Raw genomic sequence first — 18,849 nt, forward strand, 5'->3', positions numbered from 1 at the left:
TATCAGGAAAGAAATGGAGTACAAGGGCCTTCAGTAAGTGGAGAATGGAAAACTGTCTCCTGCTGGACATTTCCAAAAGCACTTTTCTATCTGTCTTAGAAATTAGGCTAAATTACAAAGTTCTCAATATCAATATTTGCAATATCCCAGGATCAGATTGTGAGTACATCTTGTTCACTTAAATTCTGAGTTACAGTTGATGGTACAGAACTAAAGCTCAAATAAAACATGTGAAAAAAAATGCATATCATTTGAAGTGATAGGCTAGGCTGATTATTTATTTAGACACAGAATAGCACTATAATACCAGCACATAAATTAGTTATTTTGGAAAAGACCTTCACCATGCAAAGTTGTCAACTTCCGTTTCCTTTTCTATATGTGCTACGTATCATTCCGGTTTTTCTAGGCATCCTTCATTTACATTATTTCCTAAATTTACGAATGATTTCCCCTCTTCATTTATTTTAAACGCCGTCTGCTCTCTTCTACAAAAATTCGGATTTCTCTAACACATTTTTACAATTATACTTTATCTTTTTCCTTTCAGTTAATTCAGATATAAAAACGAGGAAAACAAGGGTGTTGATGGTGGCTGACAAGCAACGTGAAGTTCCACGGTGTCAAAATATGAGGCCTGTCAAAATAATTCAAATAGTAAATATACCTGTTCACTTTAAGCGTCCAGATCATTTCGTTATAATATAAGTAAAACATATTTTAAAATATTTTAATACAAATTGTATTATAGGCAGTTTTGCATCATCTTAAAACACAGAAATCCAACATTTGGAGCAGACCGAATCCTTCGTACCTTTACTTTGAAAGGAAGACCCCGTGACATCCGCATAGCTTGACAGAGGTGGGACGTTGTCAGTCTGGATCGGTGTCCGTATCCCGAGTTAGCAAGACGGCTTTTAGTCAGCTGTAGATACCCGGTGAACAGTAGGCCCTTATAAACTAGGGGATACGCCGCCTTTAACGTCAAGATATCGCATCGTTGGAGAGCTTCGCCCGCGTTAAAATGAAGACGCGACTGGCAGTTGGATTGGTCTATTTTCTAGTCGTATATTTCAGTTCATGCTCGGCGTTTTATCTTCCGGGTTTAGCTCCCGTGAGTTTTTGTGATAAAGAGACCGAAGAATGCCAGGTATGATTTTTTTCGGTGGAGCAGCAATTGTTAATAAGTTCTGTCAGTGTTCATCAGTAGAAGTTTCTAAATTTTTCCGTGTGTTTTTAACGTCTTTTTTCCAACTGGCAGCAATAGCAGTAGCTAGCCACTTGTCCTCTAGGCCCCGGCTAATGTCTGGAACAGGATACTGGCACATCGTGATGATGTTTAGGCACTTTGTATTGTTTCGTCTCTCTAGTAATTGCTTAAAAGCCATTGTCTTGTGGTTTTGCCTCTAATGTCATAAAAAAGTTTCTATGTGTGATAATTATTTTTCTATTTGGGATCATTTCAGGCTCATTAGTTTCTTTTTTTTAAATATTCAGTAAAAGTTAAATTATAAAGTATCTTCTTTGCAGACGCAGATTGAGCTGTTTGTTAATCGTTTGGACTCAGTGGAGTCTGTTCTGCCTTACGAATATGATATGTAAGTCATTTGATATTTTAGATAAAAAAAATAAAAAGGTTTGATCAGTATTATCATTTTTCTGTGGGTGATCATTTAAATATTTGCTAAAGGTTTGACTTCTGCAAAGATGACCATGAGAAGAGGCCATCGGAGAACCTGGGACAGGTGCTATTTGGTGAGCGAATTGAGTCTTCCCCTTACAAGGTGAGAGCCTGAATGATGGCAAATATTTGTTGTTTCATTCATTCTATGTTTTCAGAGATGCACCATTCATTCTACAAAATCTTTATCCATATTGCAGCAAAAAAAAAAAAAACACAATATTTTGTTGGTCTGTCTTTGCAGTTCAAGTTTAAAGAAGATGTAAAATGCCAGAAAGTTTGCACCAAGACTTACAAGACAGCAAACAAAGATGATCCACCAAAACTGGATTTTCTCAAGATGGGAATGCAGCTGAATTACCAGCATCACTGGTTAGTGGCCGATACAGGCCATTAGAAGATGCTTGCTGATTTAAGTTCTGCTTAAGAATTAGTGCTAATTTATAGAAAATGAACAAAGCAAAGTGTTTAAGCAAACCTTTATAATTGTAAATGTATTTTTCAAGGATTATCGACAACATGCCAGTGACATGGTGCTATGACGTTGAAGACGGTCAAAAGTATTGCAACCCTGGCTTCCCCATTGGCTGTCTTGTCACAACAGATGGTCGAGCAAAAGATGCCTGTGTAATTAATGTGAGTTTTGGTTTCTTGCTTTTTTTAATTTCTGCATTGTGATTTTATTATAGGAATGTGTGAAATTAAATTAACAGCAGCTAGTAGCTATTTTCTTTAAAGTATTTTTCTCTTAAGAAGGACAGAGATGACATTGTGTATTTAAAGTAAATTGGTAGAAACAGCCTGAGTGACTGTAAAACTGATAGCAAAAAAGCTACGCTAGCAGTCAATGTAACCAGTTGGATTTACCAACCAGTGATACCAGTTTGACTGGGTACAGCAGCAGCAAAAAGAATGCATTTTTATCTTACAGTTTTTATTGTCTTTAAATGCACTCTCATTTAGTTTAGGTTTTAGTTGGTAACTGTTATAGACAAAGATTTTTTTTAAAATAAAGGAATGAACCTTCAGATCAGATTAATTTACCAAAAAATATTTTTTTGGTGATTGTACTTATAAGTTTGCTTGTGCTTTCATGTTTTTTTATCTTATTTTGGGAGACCAAGGAAAGATATTAATATGATGGAAGAACTGAATGAATTTTATGACTTTCACCTGTCACACAGTAGCACAAGTTCAATATGTTCAAGTGAAGTTAAAGCTGGAATGGATATTGACTAATGAGACAAATTTGGTCTTTTTTCAGTCTGAGTTCAACAAGAAAAACACATTTTATGTCTTCAACCATGTGGACATAAAGATCACTTACCACAGCGGACAAACTGAAGGTTGGCGAGGCGCTCGCCTGGTTGCTGCAACTCTTGAACCAAAGAGGTGAGTGCCAAGTGGACGTGGATGGACAAACAGCTACTATTTATGTATTAAAAACATTTTCAATGCATCTCACTCAGGCATACGTCACCTTTCAACATGGCTGTACACAGAGGTTTTCAATAGTTTCACATTTAAAAACCACAAAAAGTTTTATTCATACTCATTACTGACTGAGGAGTTACCAGAGAGCAACAAAGTGCTCCACTGTCTCTCCCTGTTGCTGCTCACTGCCAGGCAGCTGGTTGAAAGGCTACTATGGTTTTACTTTGCTTATAAAATAGACATATTTGACCGGAAGTATTTCGAGTGAGGAATAACAATTTGGAAATTGTTAGTATATCAAACTGAAATTAATAATAAATGGATGTAGTTGACATTAACTCTCAATATTTATGTGTTCTACCATTTTTGCAGACTTGTTTTTCTGTTTTTGTCCTAAAGGACACAAAAACATGTTTAAACATAAAGTGGTTATTATGCACTGAGATGCTCTTACAGCAAATAGTTAAGGTTATGGTCTAAATGACAGTTGGCTTTTGTTCTTAACAATTACATTTTAACATAAGTTAACTTTTTTTTTTTTTGCAAACAGCATCAAACAAGCAGATGAAAACAAACCAAACTGTGAATCAGGAAATCCAATGGAAGTGCCAGGGGATTTTAAAGAGGATGTAACAATCGTTTACACCTATTCTGTAACATTTGAGGTAAGCCTTTTATATGTGACTATACTTTTTAGTAATGTGCTCCCGGTTCATGGTCTGTAAGGAGAAAACTGTTACCTGATTATTGCTTTTTCTAAAATTTATTTTACAGGAAAATAATACCATCAAATGGGCCTCTCGGTGGGACTACATCCTGGTCTCCATGCCACATACCAACATCCAGTGGTTTAGGTCTGAATACATTTTAATGCTTTTTTGCTTAAAAAAACTGCCATTACTATTGACGAGCTCATTATTCTCTGTATTTGGATTAAGACGTGTCTTGTTTGTTCAACAGCATCATGAACTCCTTGGTCATTGTGCTTTTCCTGTCTGGCATGGTTGCCATGATCATGCTGAGAACCCTTCATAAGGACATTGCCAGATACAACCAGGTGGATCAGGTAAAGGCGCTGTTTGACTTTCCTGTTCTGATATGCACTAAAAATTCCTACTAAAAATACATTGCGGGGTATTGTATTTGTATGTTGTGAATGAAAGCAGCTGCATTTCTGATGGAAAATCTCCTATTAAGCAAGCTCTTTTGAGAGTTACTTCTAAGAAGAAACACACTTTTACATTTATCATATTTTTTTAGCCACATTTAAAATTTTTTTAGAATCCTGCATGCGATATTACAAGAGCTTAAATTGATCTTGAGATTCTAATTTTTCAAATTATTTCTTCCATGAACAGTAAATATTATAGTTTGAGTAAAGCATTCACAAAAATTGCAAAAAATGTATTTTCCTTAAGGCATAAGCACAACTTTCAGGCCATCAGCGTTGTATGAAACAAGACAATGGAGTACATTGGGTTTACACTTACATTGCAGCATTAGGACTTTGCCCTAATAACCACAACCAGTATAGATGCGAATAAACAAATAAGGTGGTTCATGAGACCCTTTTCAGTCATCATATGTAAATGCTGTTGTTTTTTGAATAAAATTCTGTTTGACTGTTGATGACATGAATGTTTTAACAAGGAACTCCCACTAAAAGCTGCGTCACAACAAGGAAGAACTTTTTAAGCAAATCTTTAGCCACAGTGAGAGTGTTACATGGTCAACTTGCTTAAGCTATATATCTTCCTAGTAATTCTCGTTAAAGTGTTTATTCAATAGAACATGTCTGTATGTGTTAGTTACTGGCTTGTCTTTGCTGTCCAGCTAGCTTTCTTATGATGATAAGTTCTTGAGTGCAGGTTTGCGTAATCATTTTTGCTATCACTCACACAAGATGAGCCCTGTTGGTGTTATGAAACCAGAATATTTTCAATTGCCATTTGTACCAAAAATGCTTCAGCATTTTCCTTTTTGGAAATTATTACAAACAGACTATTATTACTGTCTGATAAAAATTAACAATTAATTAAACAAGGGTGGTTTTCTTACTACACCTGACTGTGCTCCAAATTGTTATGCAAGTGATATTTTCTCAGATTTTCTTAGATGGTCAATGCAAATGATGGTGAGTATAATTTTACGTTATGAACTATTATAGCATAAATAAAATTTTACTGAACAAAGCTCCCCATGAGAACAGTTTTATTTTTTTTTTAAAATAAAAAACTCAAAATGCACTGTTTCAAATTATTATGCACAGCAGATTTTCTAAACATTTTATGGATTATAAAGAGTTGCAAACAGTCATCCTCTGAATGTGCAGCATTAAGTGGTCACATGTACTAAAATCAAAGCTATTTCAATCAAAAACATCTTAACAGACGAGTTACATGTTAACATAGGAGCCCTTCTTTGAGATCACCTGCACAATTCTTGCATCCACTGAACTTGTGAGTTTGTGGATAGTTTCTACTTGAATTTCTTTGCAGGATGTCAGAATACCTTCCCAGAGCTGCTGTTTTGATATGAACTGCATCCCACCCTCAGATCTTCTGCTTCAGGAAACTCCAAAGGTTATCAATAGGGTTGAGGTCAGAAGAGGATGGTGACCAACCATGAGTTTCTCCCCTTTTATGCCCATAGCAGCCAATGACACAGTGATATTCCTTGCAGCATGAGATGGTGCATTGTCATGCAAGCTCTTCTTTTTGAATTACGAAAGAAAGTGATCAGTCAGAAAGTCCATATATTTTGCTGAGGTCATTTTCACACCTTCGGGGACTCTGAAGGAACCGACCAATGCTTCTCATGATTTCGGCCCAAAGCATGACTCCACTACCTCCTTGCTAACGTCACAGCCGTGTTGGGATGTGGTGGCCATCCACCATAAATCCACTACTGCATCCATCTGGACCATCCAGGGTTGTACAGCAGTCATTAGTGAACAAGTCTGTTTGAAAATTAATCTTCATGTGTGGCTGGGCCCACTGCGACTGTTTCTGCTTGTGAGCTCTGGCTAGGGGGGCTCCATAGTAGGTTCATGCACTGCAAGCCTCTGGAGGATCCTCCACCTTGAGGTTCCAGAGGCACCAGCAGATATTGTATTTTTCCAGTGCAGATTTCAATACAGACCAGTTAGAAAATATTGGAATGAGTGTCACTTTTTGAATGAATGAAATTAAGTTTTGAATGGTATTTTCATTTATTGAATGTGTGTCTATTATTGAATGCTTTTATTGCTGAGACTAATCAGATAGAAACATGTGTGAAATAAGGCAGAGCAGGGGGGAAGATCCATATCACTCTAGATAAGGATTTTCATGAGGAATTTAGAGGTTTAACTGAAGAAATAATCCTAACACATTGGAGACTGGAGTTTATTTTCTTAGTAACACCATTCACTGGTCTGCTTGTGCTTATTTGTGTGGCTTATGCTTTAAATCTGCAGTGTAAAATGCCACCCAGCACGAGTGCATTGCATCCAAAATTACAAATATTCTGTTACATTTCACAGGGAGACTTGATAAAGCTTACACCGGCCACGGAAAAATCTTCTCTACCCTATGTAAGCTTAATGAAATCCATTTTAAAGATTGAACCAAATCAGGTGCTTGGGTATGATTCTGGCAAACGGAACACATGGAATGTAAAATGTGGTGTGGACCTTTAAACTATGAGTTAAATCTGTCAGAAAAAGGGAAAAAAATAATTTTTCCTTGAAATTAGTTTGTTCACACCAAATTTTACACCTTTTTAAAACCTGTCTTCACATATATGTGTTTGTCTAGCAGGAATGAGTATCTGGTGGTTGGCAGCCTTTTTGACTTTGAACTTGTAGAAATTTGAGTCTCTCCCTTGACCCTTCTGTTGACATTTGCCCCCCAGGAAGACGCACAGGAGGAGTCAGGATGGAAGCAAGTGCATGGAGATGTTTTCCGTCCTCCCAGGAAGGGGATGCTGCTGTCTGTGTTCATTGGACAGGGCACCCAGATCTTCATCATGACCTTCATCACACTCTGTAAGGATTTCTCTCTTCTCACGTTTGTCCAGATGTTTTGCTGTTAATGTCCTGCAAGTTGTTTACACAAACGTACCTTCAGCTAGGTTGATGTCTATCTGAAGACTAGATGTTTTTAAGCTAACATGTAAAGGTTAGCTTAAAAATAACTTTGCTGCATAGGGCTGGACAATAAATCAATAAAAGTATATGTCGTGATTGACATGTGGTCAATGTCAGTAGATAATACATCTGATAGACTATTCAGTACATAGAATATTCATTGAACGCTGATCCAAACCCTTCATAGCTAGCTGACCAAGATATGTGGCATCAACTAATGTCTTGCAATCAGCTTGGTAGTATTTCAGATATTTAAAACAAACAAAAAAAAAAATCAATAATTATCTACCGACTGATGTGAAATACTTGTATCATACGTTTGTCAACCAGATCGTCCTGCCCTATCTTGACAGCATGAAAACAAATAATTTTGTATGGTTGTGAATAAATTCAACCCATAAAGGGTGTTCAAGGTTTCAAGGAACATGTGGCATTGGAGCATGATTCTCTGTTTCCTCATGGTCAAAATAAAATGAGAAAGCTTCTTTAAATTGTCATCTAATTCTGATCAGATGACCCACCCATCCATCCATTTTCTTCTGCTTTATCTGGGGTCGGGTTATGGGGGTAGCAACTTAAGAAGGGCAGCCCAGACTCTTTCTTCACCATGACGGACCGGTACAGCAGACGCCGCGCCAATCCGCCTGTCAGTCTCCCGCTCCCTTCTTCCCTCATTCGTGAACAAGACCCCGAGATACTTGAACTCTTCCACTTGGGGCAGGACACTCCCCCTGACCCAAATAAGGCATTCTACCCTTTTCCAATTGAAGACCATGGTCTCGGATTTGGAAGCACTGATCCTCATCCCGGCTGCTTCACACTCGGCAACAAAACACTCCAACTTTTATCATGAATATTGTTTTGGGAGTTAAATGAAAACAGATGTTCTGAATCTGTACTAAGCATAGAGCTTTCAACTTAAATTACAGTACATGTAATGCAGTTTATGATACAATATACACATTTTACATTCTTAAGTTGGCCAGGCTTTCTATTAAAGTGCTTTGTCTTTTACATTCTACATACATTATGTTTGAAATGATGAATTCATGACTTTCTGCCCACTTTAGTCCTGGCCTGTCTTGGATTCCTGTCTCCTGCCAACAGAGGGGCTCTGATGACTTGTGCTGTGGTTCTCTGGGTCCTGCTGGGAACACCTGCTGGCTACGTGTCTGCACGTCTTTACAAAAGTAATTATCCACTTTGTATGAAAATTACAGTTGTACAAAGTAGCTTTTTAAAAATAAAAAAAATAAAAGTTGTTTTGTGATTTGTCACCCTCTCAGTTTAGATAATGTAGTAGGATGTCTCAGAGATAAATCAGCTTTGTATAACCTTTCATGCAAACTTTGTTGCCATTGTTCCTGTCACAATAATTACTTCTTTCCTCTCCTTCTTAACAGCTTTTGGAGGTGAAAAATGGAAGACCAACGTGTTGCTGACAGCTCTCCTGTGCCCAGGGTTTGTTATTTAGCTTAGCAAATGCTCACATTTTATGCGCTTCTGTTTTAGCAGGTCTGGAGGCTTGCATACTGATTTTGTCCAGCGTATGATTTTCCCTTATATTGAGTTTTCTATTTTTTTCTTTAGGATTGTATTTGCGGACTTCTTTCTGATGAACCTGATCCTTTGGGTGGAGGGTTCCTCTGCTGCAATCCCCTTCGGTACTTTGGTGGCCATTCTGGCCATGTGGTTTGGAATCTCTGTTCCTCTCACCTTCATTGGTGCCTACTTTGGATTCAAGAAACCTGTGAGTTACATCTTCACAAAACATAGAGAAATGCCTTTTTATTTTTGGATTCTTGCAAGCCTTCATTTTTTTACGTTTTTATTTTTTGGCGCAGGCAATTGAGCAACCGGTGCGGACAAATCAAATCCCTCGTCAAATTCCTGAGCAGTCCTTCTTCACTAAGCCCATCCCTGGTATCGTGATGGGTGGCATCCTTCCCTTTGGTTGCATCTTCATCCAGCTGTTCTTCATCCTCAACAGCATTTGGTACAAATGTCAAATAACCGCCATTTCTGAAAAATTGCCAACTCCAATATTATATACTTAAACATGTTTACAAGGTGAATGAATTAAGACTTTTGATTTAGGTCTCATCAGATGTACTACATGTTTGGGTTCCTGTTCCTGGTTTTCATTATTCTCCTGATCACCTGCTCTGAGGCCACAATTCTGCTGTGCTACTTCCACCTGTGTGCTGAGGTACCTGAATGTTTTGACTAGATTTTTTTATTTTTTAATTGTTTTTGCAGACCCTAACTCATCATTTTTTGTCTGATTTATCCAGGACTACCATTGGTGGTGGCGTTCATTCCTGACCAGCGGCTTCACGGCAGTCTATCTCTTCATCTATGCTGTGCACTACTTCTTCTCGAAGCTGCAAATAATTGGCGCGGCAAGCACTATACTGTACTTTGGATACACTATGATTATGGTTCTCATCTTCTTCCTCTTTACAGGTAAGAATTTTACTTTTTAATGAAAATTGTTTTGTTTCATCCTTGTTGGTGTGTATTGCAGACATGAGTTTGTTCTATGTCTCATTACATTCAGTGAAAGTTTAAAATCAGTCAAGAGTATGGGTTATGCCATCTATTCAAAGGTAATCTGATACCAGTGGATAGTCAGATTGCCAGCATTCAAAATCCTGTTCTACGAATTGACATAAGGAAATTACTCAACATTTGTTTGCTCTCATTTCAGTGACCCTTTGTACTCGCACACATAAGAAAAAGTATCTACAAAGTGGTACAATGAAAAAGGAATGAATTTCAATACTTAAATTTCCACAATAAAACTAATAATTGTTGCACTCAAAAGTGTTTGACTCTGTTCATTCAGATGACAATGGCTTACAATGAACATCCAGAATTGAGTTCTCAGAAAATGAAAGTATAATTTAAGACCAATTGAAAATCAGGTTTAATGTTATTCTGTGAATTGGGGAAGACTGCTGACAGTCAGTTGTCACTGATGACTTTTTCATCTGGTATGTCACTTAAAAACTGTTGATAAAGAAGCTGGCTTAATGTAAAGCTGAGTGGAAAGAATAATGTAGTAAAAAATCACACACAATTGGTATGATGGCAGGCCTGAAATGATTCAATCAATCAAGTTTATTTGTATGTATTATTAATCAAAAGCAGCTCTAAGTAGGTGGGTTTTCAGTCTTGATTAAAAGGAACTTGGTGTTTCAGATGTTTTGCAGATTTCTGGAAGCTTGTTATAGATTTGTGGGTCTTAGAAGCAAAATGCAGCTTCTCCATGTTTGGTTCTGGTTCTGAGGATGCAGATCAGACCAGAAACAGAAAAACTGAGAGATTTGGAAGTTTGTAATTATGTGATTTATAAACTAATAGAAATATTGTAAAGTCTATTCTCTGAGCTACGGGCAGCCAAAATAAGGATTTTTCCAACTGGGTTGATGATTATTTTCCTGGTTTTAGCGAGAATGCAAGCAGCAGCGTTCTGGGTCAGCTGCAGCTCTCTCTCTTTCTTTGTTTCTCTCGCTCTCTTTTAAAAAAAATTAAATTAAATCTGTGAAGACACTATTGCAGTAATCAATGCAACTAATGATAAGCACATGAATGAGTTTTTCTAGATCTTTCTGGGACATTAGTCATTTAATCCTGGAAATGTTCTTCAGGTGATAGAAGGCTGACTTTGTAAGTACCTTTATGTGGCTCTTAATATTCAGGTCAGAGTCCATCATCACACCCAGATCTCTGTCCAGTCTTTATCAAGTCCATAGTTCACAAAGCAATCTACCAGGAAGTTTTAGAGCACTTCCTGCTTCCTTTTGCTGAAAAACTTTGAAATTTAGATTTCATTTTCCTGTAGGGCTGTTTCTTACAAGCCACATTAATAGTCTAGATTTTTCCAGTTGCGGATATATGTGGCGCTGTTGAGCTTTCTTGCCCACTCAAATGAGATTCAGGTTGTCAGCAGAAAGAGGATAATATAAAGTAGGGAATAATGAGCACATATCCGCCTAGTCTGTGTGTTGCACAAGATCATTTGGCTCACCAAGCTGTTGATGGTGACATATGTCCTGGTATTATTCTGTCATTAGACAAGATAAAAATTTAGTCCGTGGCAACGCTCGTCACGGCTGTTTTGGTTGACACTGTCTTGGGTCAGAGCTATAAGTAGCAAGCGGACAAGATGTCAAAAGATTATCTCTGCAAAGTCGTTCTGCAGTTCAGGAAAAAGATGATTAGTTTCCCTCCTTTCTGCTAGTTTTGATTTAAATACTCCTAATCCTCTTTTCACTTTTTATTTTGTTGTCTCTTTGCCATCTCATCCCAACTTTGATCACAACTTTTTTTCTGCTGGGGGCTTTATGTGTGGTTCAGCAGTCAGACAGGGTTTTACACCCAGATGAAATGATTCAGATTCTTTACTGAGAAAATTTGCAACCCAAACCCAATTAGACTTTTTCCCATATTGGCATTGATAATGACTAATAAGATTTGGCTTTGGCAATACATTTATGTCTTTTGCAAACTTTTACTCCAGAAAAGTTGCTTTTGGACCTTCTACAATAAAAATACAACTATTTTTGAACAACAATCTAATAATAATAATAAATTCAGGCTCTTTTTTTCCTTTTCTTTTTTTACATAACAAAAGGACCAGTATCAGTGATATTTATATATCTATATATTCTCCTGTAGCATTACTGGCTCTAAAGGAGTTTTATTTAGCTGGACTGACGGTTGTAATGATTGCAGGTCTTTGGTCGAGATAATAACTTACAATTTGGGGGAAATTATCTCTAGTTATATAGAATATTTTTCCCACAAATAAAAGGAAGAAACTATTTTACAAACTATTTTAGTGTACTTTGTGTGCCCTTTGCAAAGTCTCTAAAAACAGATCAGTTCATATGATAATATATATTTCTCTTTTGGAGTTATAAGATACCAGTAAGTATTTTGTTAAAAATAATTCTTGATTGTTAAATTTTTTTAAAATTAAATTTGTGTCCTTCATACAGCTGAAATAATATAATTGAGGGTTTTAACTCATTGTGTCAGGGATTCAAGTTTATGCCAATCTTGCCTTGTTAAAATCATAGTTAATTAATTTTTTTAACATGTATTTTTTCTGTCTCCCACCTTTAGGTACAATTGGCTTCTTTGCTTGCTTCTGGTTTGTCAATAAGATCTACAGTGTGGTGAAGGTGGACTAGAGGACAGAAGCATGGACTAACATCTTGCTGCCACAGCGCTGGGCTCCTCAGTGCTGCCTTTGTCATGAAGTGGTCTAAATGGACTGGAACTGAAACCATCACGTGATAGAAAAACTCACAGAGCAGAGCCCGTCCTTTTTTGTGCTTTAAACCTCTGTTGCTTTTGTTTTTTCATTTTAAATATAAATATATATGTATATCATATTGTTTCACTGTTGATCCGTTATCTTCTGAATGGCGCCTTGAAAATCAGTGAGGGTTCCAGTGATTAAGTTGGCACCATGAATCATTTGTTTTACTTTAATTTTCTAAAGGAAGTGAAATATCTAGTGTTTTGGTTTTTCTATTCTTTCATGGCTAAATCCTCCTTTTTTCTGTTCTGTAATGATTTGGAAAACAAAATGTGTACATATGTTGTATAAAGAGGGAGAGTGAGAATGCTTCTTAAAGACTGTCACCATTATGAGAGCCTCTTGTGGGGTTTTTTCATTTTCTGCATATTTTGATTTGTAGGTGTGAATTGGGCTTAAATCCTTTAAATATCCTTTAAATATGTAGTTTAAACATATAAAACACTGACACCGGTATGATGATTTCCATTTTCTTCAAATTAAGATTCTGTAGAGTAGAAGGATGATGCAGGTTCTGAAGGCACGCCTGTGTTAGAGTGACTGCAGTGTGTTACATATTAAGAATATTTCAATGTGTTTGCTCACAGAAAAAAAAATTCCAACTTTAATTGCAATGCAGACCATGAAGTTACTTACTATGTACTCCATTGAGATGCATCCCTTAATGATCTCTAAAGTTAAGCTGTTAATTGCATAAGCACCACTGCTGTGTGCTTCTAGCATTGGGGAGTCTTCATCAGAGGTGGAAACTTTACAAATAAATGTAATTAATTTAAAGGGAAAATGGTGGTATTGTTTTTGAGTTACTATAAAATGTCACTTCTTTCTACTTATCTCTGGACTTTAGACTAGCAGCTCCCATTCAGTAATGATCTCATGCAACGTTTTCTATTATAAAACTACATGGAAAGCAGATTAAGATGTTGTATTTCAAACTGTTGATGCAGTAATTCAAATGAGTATATCGTAATATACTGGTGATAAATTAATTTGTATAATTTATCCATTTAATTAAAACTAAGTGTGACTAACTGAAGACAGAAAGAAATCCTGATTTTAAATATTTCTTGGACAAACCTCAATGTAACATGACATTATTTTTCTTATACATTACATACAGTTTATTATTAAACAACAAACAGCATTTATTATTCCAACCAAATTAATACAAATGCACAAAATATGTAGTTTTCAAAGTCTAAACATTTTCTCTTATTTGCTGCAATGCAAACTTCTATTGAAAGATTCTGACAAGTTTGATTGTCAAATATGTTTTCTCTACTGACCTTCTGGATAAATACAGGTTTATAACAAAGGCAGGTAACAGAAAGAAAAAAAAACATACAAATCTATTACAATATAGTATGAAAAATAACACACTAGGGGAAAAACAATTTTTCCTTTAACAAATAGTTATAGAAATACCAAAACAAAGGGAAAACCTGCTGTTAAAATGAGCCCTAGTCAAGCTTACGGCTTCCTAAATATACTTTTCTCTGTAACACTGTTGGTGCAGTCAGACATTTACATACACTCAGCAGGGCCAGGAACACATTCAGAGGTTTTAAATAATATGCTTTAGTATCTGTCCACCATGGAATGATTGTATAACTTCATCAAACAGATCAATACTCAGATCAATGGGAAAGTCCAAAGGAAAGATTGATCCTCTAAACAACCAAAGATTTTAAGATTATTGATTCAAATAACTGTACCTAAGTGCAATTTGTTAAGATATGCCACCTCTTGGAACCAAACATTCACTTTTATGTGAAAAGAAATTGGTTAAGATTTTAAGGAAAGTCTGCCATGAAATGGAAATTGCTGGAACTCTGGCACATCTGATCACATCTGCATATACTGAGAGAGGAGAAAGAAGGACGTTCGCCAAAATGGACACCTTCAAGATTGACTGAAATTTGCAGATTCAAGCCAGTCGTCTTCTGGAATTTAATTTATGTTTAAATGAAACAAAGATGTTTTGAAGAGTCAAAATTCTTTCTAATTTTTCTCAAAGAGGTATCTTACACCTTTACATGTGTTTAATGGAATGTAAGAAATCTGTTACATAAGCTCTCCTGGCATGCTGCTTGTTTAAAAAAACTGGTACACTGTTATATTTTTATCACACGTTGCTCTCCATGTTGTGTGGTGTTGAAGAAAATACTCTGACTCTCTAAAGAAAGGCGATCGTTAAAAAGGCAGTAAATACTGAGTCCAAATCTGACACACTCGAGAAGTAAAAAGCTTCAGGTTTTGCCAGAACAAACTAGAAACTGATGCGTGTGTTTGTTTGTCCATATTATTAACTAAAGGGAATTATAACCCTTCTACGTCCTTTCGCTTACAGGCACAGTGAATCATTCTTTCTATTCTCCAAAAAGGCGCTTCAAGACTAAGAGGAGTTGCAGAAAATTAATATTTACAAGCTAAAAATTGAATTGATATGGGCACATCATTTTTCTTAGTCTGCGAGCAGCACCCTGAGTTGATATGATGGAAATAAAGCTGTGCCCTCCAGCATGCTTCCCATTAAACACACTAGAGGAGAGGTCTTGCTAAACTAACAATTAATTCAAGATATCAATGGTTTGTGTCAGAAAAAAGATGATATTTCATTTTAGGGAAAGGTCTAGATTGATTAGTTAAAATTAAAAAAATGTTTTAAAGGTCCATTTTGAAACTCAAACATCAGTAATTACAATATTGGATACTTCTGATGATGGTTTTACAGACAGAACATGATGACAACAGCAAGTCTTGTACATACAATCTATGTTGTAACTTTTATAACTGCATTTACATATTAAAAAACCCTCAGCCAGTTTTGATACTCTTGACTGGACAAAACTTTCCCCCTTGTATGACAAACTCCATTGGAGAAGCATAAAGGGATAGTTTGGGATTTCTGAGGTTAGGTTCTGATAATATCTTAACTGCAGTAGATAACTCACTTTATTTAATATAAATCCAGATTGGCTTAAAAATAATGGCTGCCCCAAGAGGGACACTGATATGGTCTTCTACCATCTTAAAAAAACTCCAGGCTCAAAATCTGAAAGAAGGTTTTTTGGAGCACCATTTTATAAACCTTTAACCCATTGTTGTCTACGCTATTAACACATGAGCTGTTGATTAGTTACACAAGAAACAGAGAAAATGAAGGAAGGAAGGAAGGAAGGAAGGAAGGAAGAAAGAAAGAAAGAAAGAAAGAAAGAAAGAAAGAAAGAAAGAAAGAAAGGAAGGAAGGAAGGAAAAAGGAAAGAAGGAAGGAAGGAAAGAAGGAAAGAAAAAAGGAAAGAAGGAAGGAAGGAGTGCACCATCAGTTATGTCCTTGTACCGATAACATAAAATGTATAAGGTCTCCTATACATTTCATATCATTTAATGGTTACAATGTTTCTTTAGAATTTGTACACATAAAATAGAAGAAAATACAGTATTTAGTTGGTTACCACAACAACAAACAGCAAATCCAGTTGAGTTTTCCGAATCACAACAAGAAAACTCTTGGATGTGACGCCTTCACCCAGATCTGAGCTTCCTATACAAATCAAACAGACTGTAAGCACCAAGTTCTGTGAAAATAACCACCCAATGCCAACACTAGAGCAATTTAAAGGTTCATGAAACTGTGTTTACATAAATGTGTTTTGCTGTTTAAAGACAGTAGGAGTCTGCTGCAATCTAGAGAGTTACCTACTGCTGTTAAAATATTATCTTCTTATTTAAGGAAACCTAATTTCAAAAAGCCCACACTTTTCCGTTTAAGACAAACCATCAAACGATTGATAAGTGAATGAGAATGTGTTCAGTACCACTGATTATAAGCTCAGTAGGCGAGATCCACATTTATCGCCTCCCATCCACAGGAACTTCTCACATAGGAATAAAGATTTACTTTCTGATGATTGCAGTGCAGATCATGAGCTTTTCTGGCCGTGAACAGGAAGCTCTCTCTCTGAGCTGAAACTGGTAGAGGTGGTCTCTCTGCGGCTGTCTCTTGACTTCCTCTCACAAGTAGGAGAGGAGGACGTTGTGCACTCTTCCCAAGTCTGCATGGGGAAAACTCGAGCAGCCAGACTGGGGAGGTGAGGGTGAGCATTGGGGTGTCCCTCCGTCGCGGTGAAGCAACCCTCCACCGTGGAGCTGTGTCGTGGACGGCCCTGCTTGCAGAGCATCCCATAAAGCAAAGCCAGGAACTCTTTTCTCACGCTGCGATGCATGTAGCCATAAATGTACGGATGAAGGCAGCACTGCAAGAAGAATAGCACAAGGGCAGTGGAGGACAACCATGGGGACACATTGGCTCTGGTGCTCATCGAAATGGTATTCAGAATGATGTAGGGACCCATACTGAAGATATATGAAGCCATGATGACAAATACTACACGAGCTGCCTTGCAGTGGTAGTGGAACCGTCTGTGTTTAACTCGAACAGGGTGTTTTCGGGCTGTATAGGGGCCCTCAGGTGAACTTGCCTGCTGGGGTAAAGAAAGCTGCTGCGGACTGGTGGGGCCCTGAAATTCCTGCTGGCAAGGCTGGGAGTATGATTGCGTCTGAATGGGATGCACTAATGCATTCTGTCTCCTAGCAGCTCTAAACACCATCCAGTAGCATCCGAGCATGATTAGCACTGGAAGCCAAAAGGAGAAGGTGAACACCAGAGCAGAATAGGACCAGCTGGAGGACCACACCACTGTGCAGACCTTGTAATGACTGTCAAAATCTATGGAGCCCCAGCCGTAGAGAGGGGGTGTACTCTGCAAGACGCTCAGCACCCAGGTGGCAATTATCAGATTGGTGCCTAAGTGTGGGGTCATGCGGGTCGGATAAGATAGAGGGTGGATGATGGCCAGGTAGCGATCCACTGAGACAACAATGATGGTGTTGACTCCGGTGAATGCAAAAAGGTGCATGAGAACCACCAGAGCCTGGCACAGCCGAGCATCCAGCGGCCACACACCTGGCAAGGCAGCCGCAATGGCAAACGGCATGACTAAGACGGTCTGGAGGAGATCCGCCAGGAGGAGGTTGAGGACAAAGCGGTTGGCGACGTGAAGGAGCTGAGGCTTCCTTTGGAAAACCAGGAGAACGACCACATTCCCAAACAAAGAGAGGCACACAATCACAGATATGAGCACCACCCTCACCACGCTGTCAGCCAAGGAGGACCAGACGGGGTCCCGACTGGACAGTGTGAAGCCATACTCCAGGGGATCATCAGTGAAATTGGAGCCCAAACCAGGTGCCTGGGAGGATGACATCTTCCGGCTGGCACCCAGCAGAGTGTTGACACAAAGTCAGGTCAGTCCCATACTGATCATCATCTAACACCAGCCCATCTGCTGCTGTGGTATTCCTTCCTCAATGAGTTTCAATACACATCTCACATTATTGTTTTTAAACGTATTTCATCCAAAGTGACAACATCACCCGCAAGGCGTGAAAGCTGCCCACGCGAGTTATCCACGAGCAGATGAAGATAACCCACACTGATTCGCCGTTCATGGCGATCAGTGATTAATCCCCGAAGGCTTCACCCGACAAAAACAGGCCGCTTCTTCTTCATTTTCTTCTTCTTCTTCTCCTTCCTGCAGCCGACATCTGCAGAATGAAAAATGGAATTTGGCGACTGCAGATGCCGCCGTCCCAGCCTCCGGCGGACAGAAAATATCACCAGCCGCTAATCTGTTACTGATGCATGAAACGCTTTGAGATGATCAGCGAGGCGATAATTTGCCTGATGATGCCGCCTCCTCTGCGCTGCGCTCGGTTTCCATCCGTGCCTCGGCTCCTGTCGTCGGCGGCGTGTCTTCACCCAGCGGGGTTCTCTCATCCAGACGGGCAGATCTTCTCCGCCGCGGCTCTTTTCAAGGCGGATCGTTTATTATTTTTATCTGCTTCGATTCCTCCTTAGCAGTGTTAGGCTGCTTATAGTCGGATCTTGTCTCCGAGGTGTCAGAATGAAGAAGAAGAAGAAGAAAAAAAAAAATAGGACACCTGTACAGAAATCTCTCCCCCGCCGCCGCTGCTGGAGCTCGACAGCAACCCCCCGTCCTCCTCTTCTCCCCCACTGTTGTCATGAATGTGAGCGCGTTTCAGCATCTGCAAGACATATTTTATCCATCATGGAAGAACAAGAGTTAATTGTGTTATCCTGAAGAATTTATGTACATTTTTGTAATAAAAAGGAAAATTTTATGAAATAAAATATGGTACCTGTTATGGCAAAAAATAAATAAATAAATAAATAAATAAATAAAAACAACA

The 18,849-nt window shown here is 38.1% G+C and overlaps 2 protein-coding genes across 3 annotated transcripts; one reads left to right on the forward strand and one right to left on the reverse strand.

The window, feature by feature from the left end:
• Positions 1-836: 836 nt before the first annotated feature.
• On the forward strand, positions 837-12,908 carry LOC129360447 (transmembrane 9 superfamily member 2-like). Of its 2 annotated transcripts, XM_055030679.1 has the most exons (18): positions 837-1,150; positions 1,531-1,598; positions 1,691-1,784; positions 1,926-2,053; positions 2,188-2,317; positions 2,946-3,073; positions 3,666-3,780; positions 3,890-3,969; positions 4,076-4,181; positions 6,639-6,689; positions 7,010-7,142; positions 8,315-8,434; positions 8,648-8,705; positions 8,835-8,994; positions 9,089-9,240; positions 9,342-9,453; positions 9,539-9,710; positions 12,378-12,908. In XM_055030679.1, exons 1-18 carry the CDS (start codon positions 1,025-1,027, stop codon positions 12,443-12,445), a joined length of 2,001 nt encoding a protein of 666 aa, XP_054886654.1. In that variant the 5' UTR covers positions 837-1,024; the 3' UTR covers positions 12,446-12,908. The 2 variants fall into 2 exon arrangements, with proteins under 2 accessions (XP_054886654.1, XP_054886655.1); XM_055030680.1 differs by lacking the exon at positions 6,639-6,689 and having other exon boundaries at positions 838-1,150.
• A 578-nt stretch (positions 12,909-13,486) lies between these two features.
• LOC129360449 (probable G-protein coupled receptor 101) lies at positions 13,487-18,576 on the reverse strand. The gene has a single exon (XM_055030681.1). The coding sequence runs from the start codon at positions 17,841-17,843 to the stop codon at positions 16,500-16,502; it is 1,344 nt and encodes a 447-aa protein (XP_054886656.1). The 5' UTR covers positions 17,844-18,576; the 3' UTR covers positions 13,487-16,499.
• Between the last annotated feature and the right edge of the window lie 273 nt (positions 18,577-18,849).

The sequence above is a fragment of the Poeciliopsis prolifica genome, unplaced genomic scaffold, assembly GCF_027474105.1.
Source record: "Poeciliopsis prolifica strain line A6 unplaced genomic scaffold, Auburn_PproV2 SCAFFOLD006, whole genome shotgun sequence".
NCBI lineage: Eukaryota > Metazoa > Chordata > Actinopteri > Cyprinodontiformes > Poeciliidae > Poeciliopsis > Poeciliopsis prolifica.

Coding starts and splice junctions, on each gene's coding strand:
- LOC129360447 (XM_055030679.1), top strand. CDS start 1,025: ATGAAGACGCGACTGGCAGTTGGATTGGTCTATTTTCTAGTCGTATAT. Junction 2,054..2,187: donor CTGAATTACCAGCATCACTG/GTTAGTGGCCGA, acceptor GTATTTTTCAAG/GATTATCGACAACATGCCAG. Junction 8,706..8,834: donor ACAGCTCTCCTGTGCCCAGG/GTTTGTTATTTA, acceptor TTTTTTCTTTAG/GATTGTATTTGCGGACTTCT.
- LOC129360449 (XM_055030681.1), bottom strand. CDS start 17,843: ATGTCATCCTCCCAGGCACCTGGTTTGGGCTCCAATTTCACTGATGAT.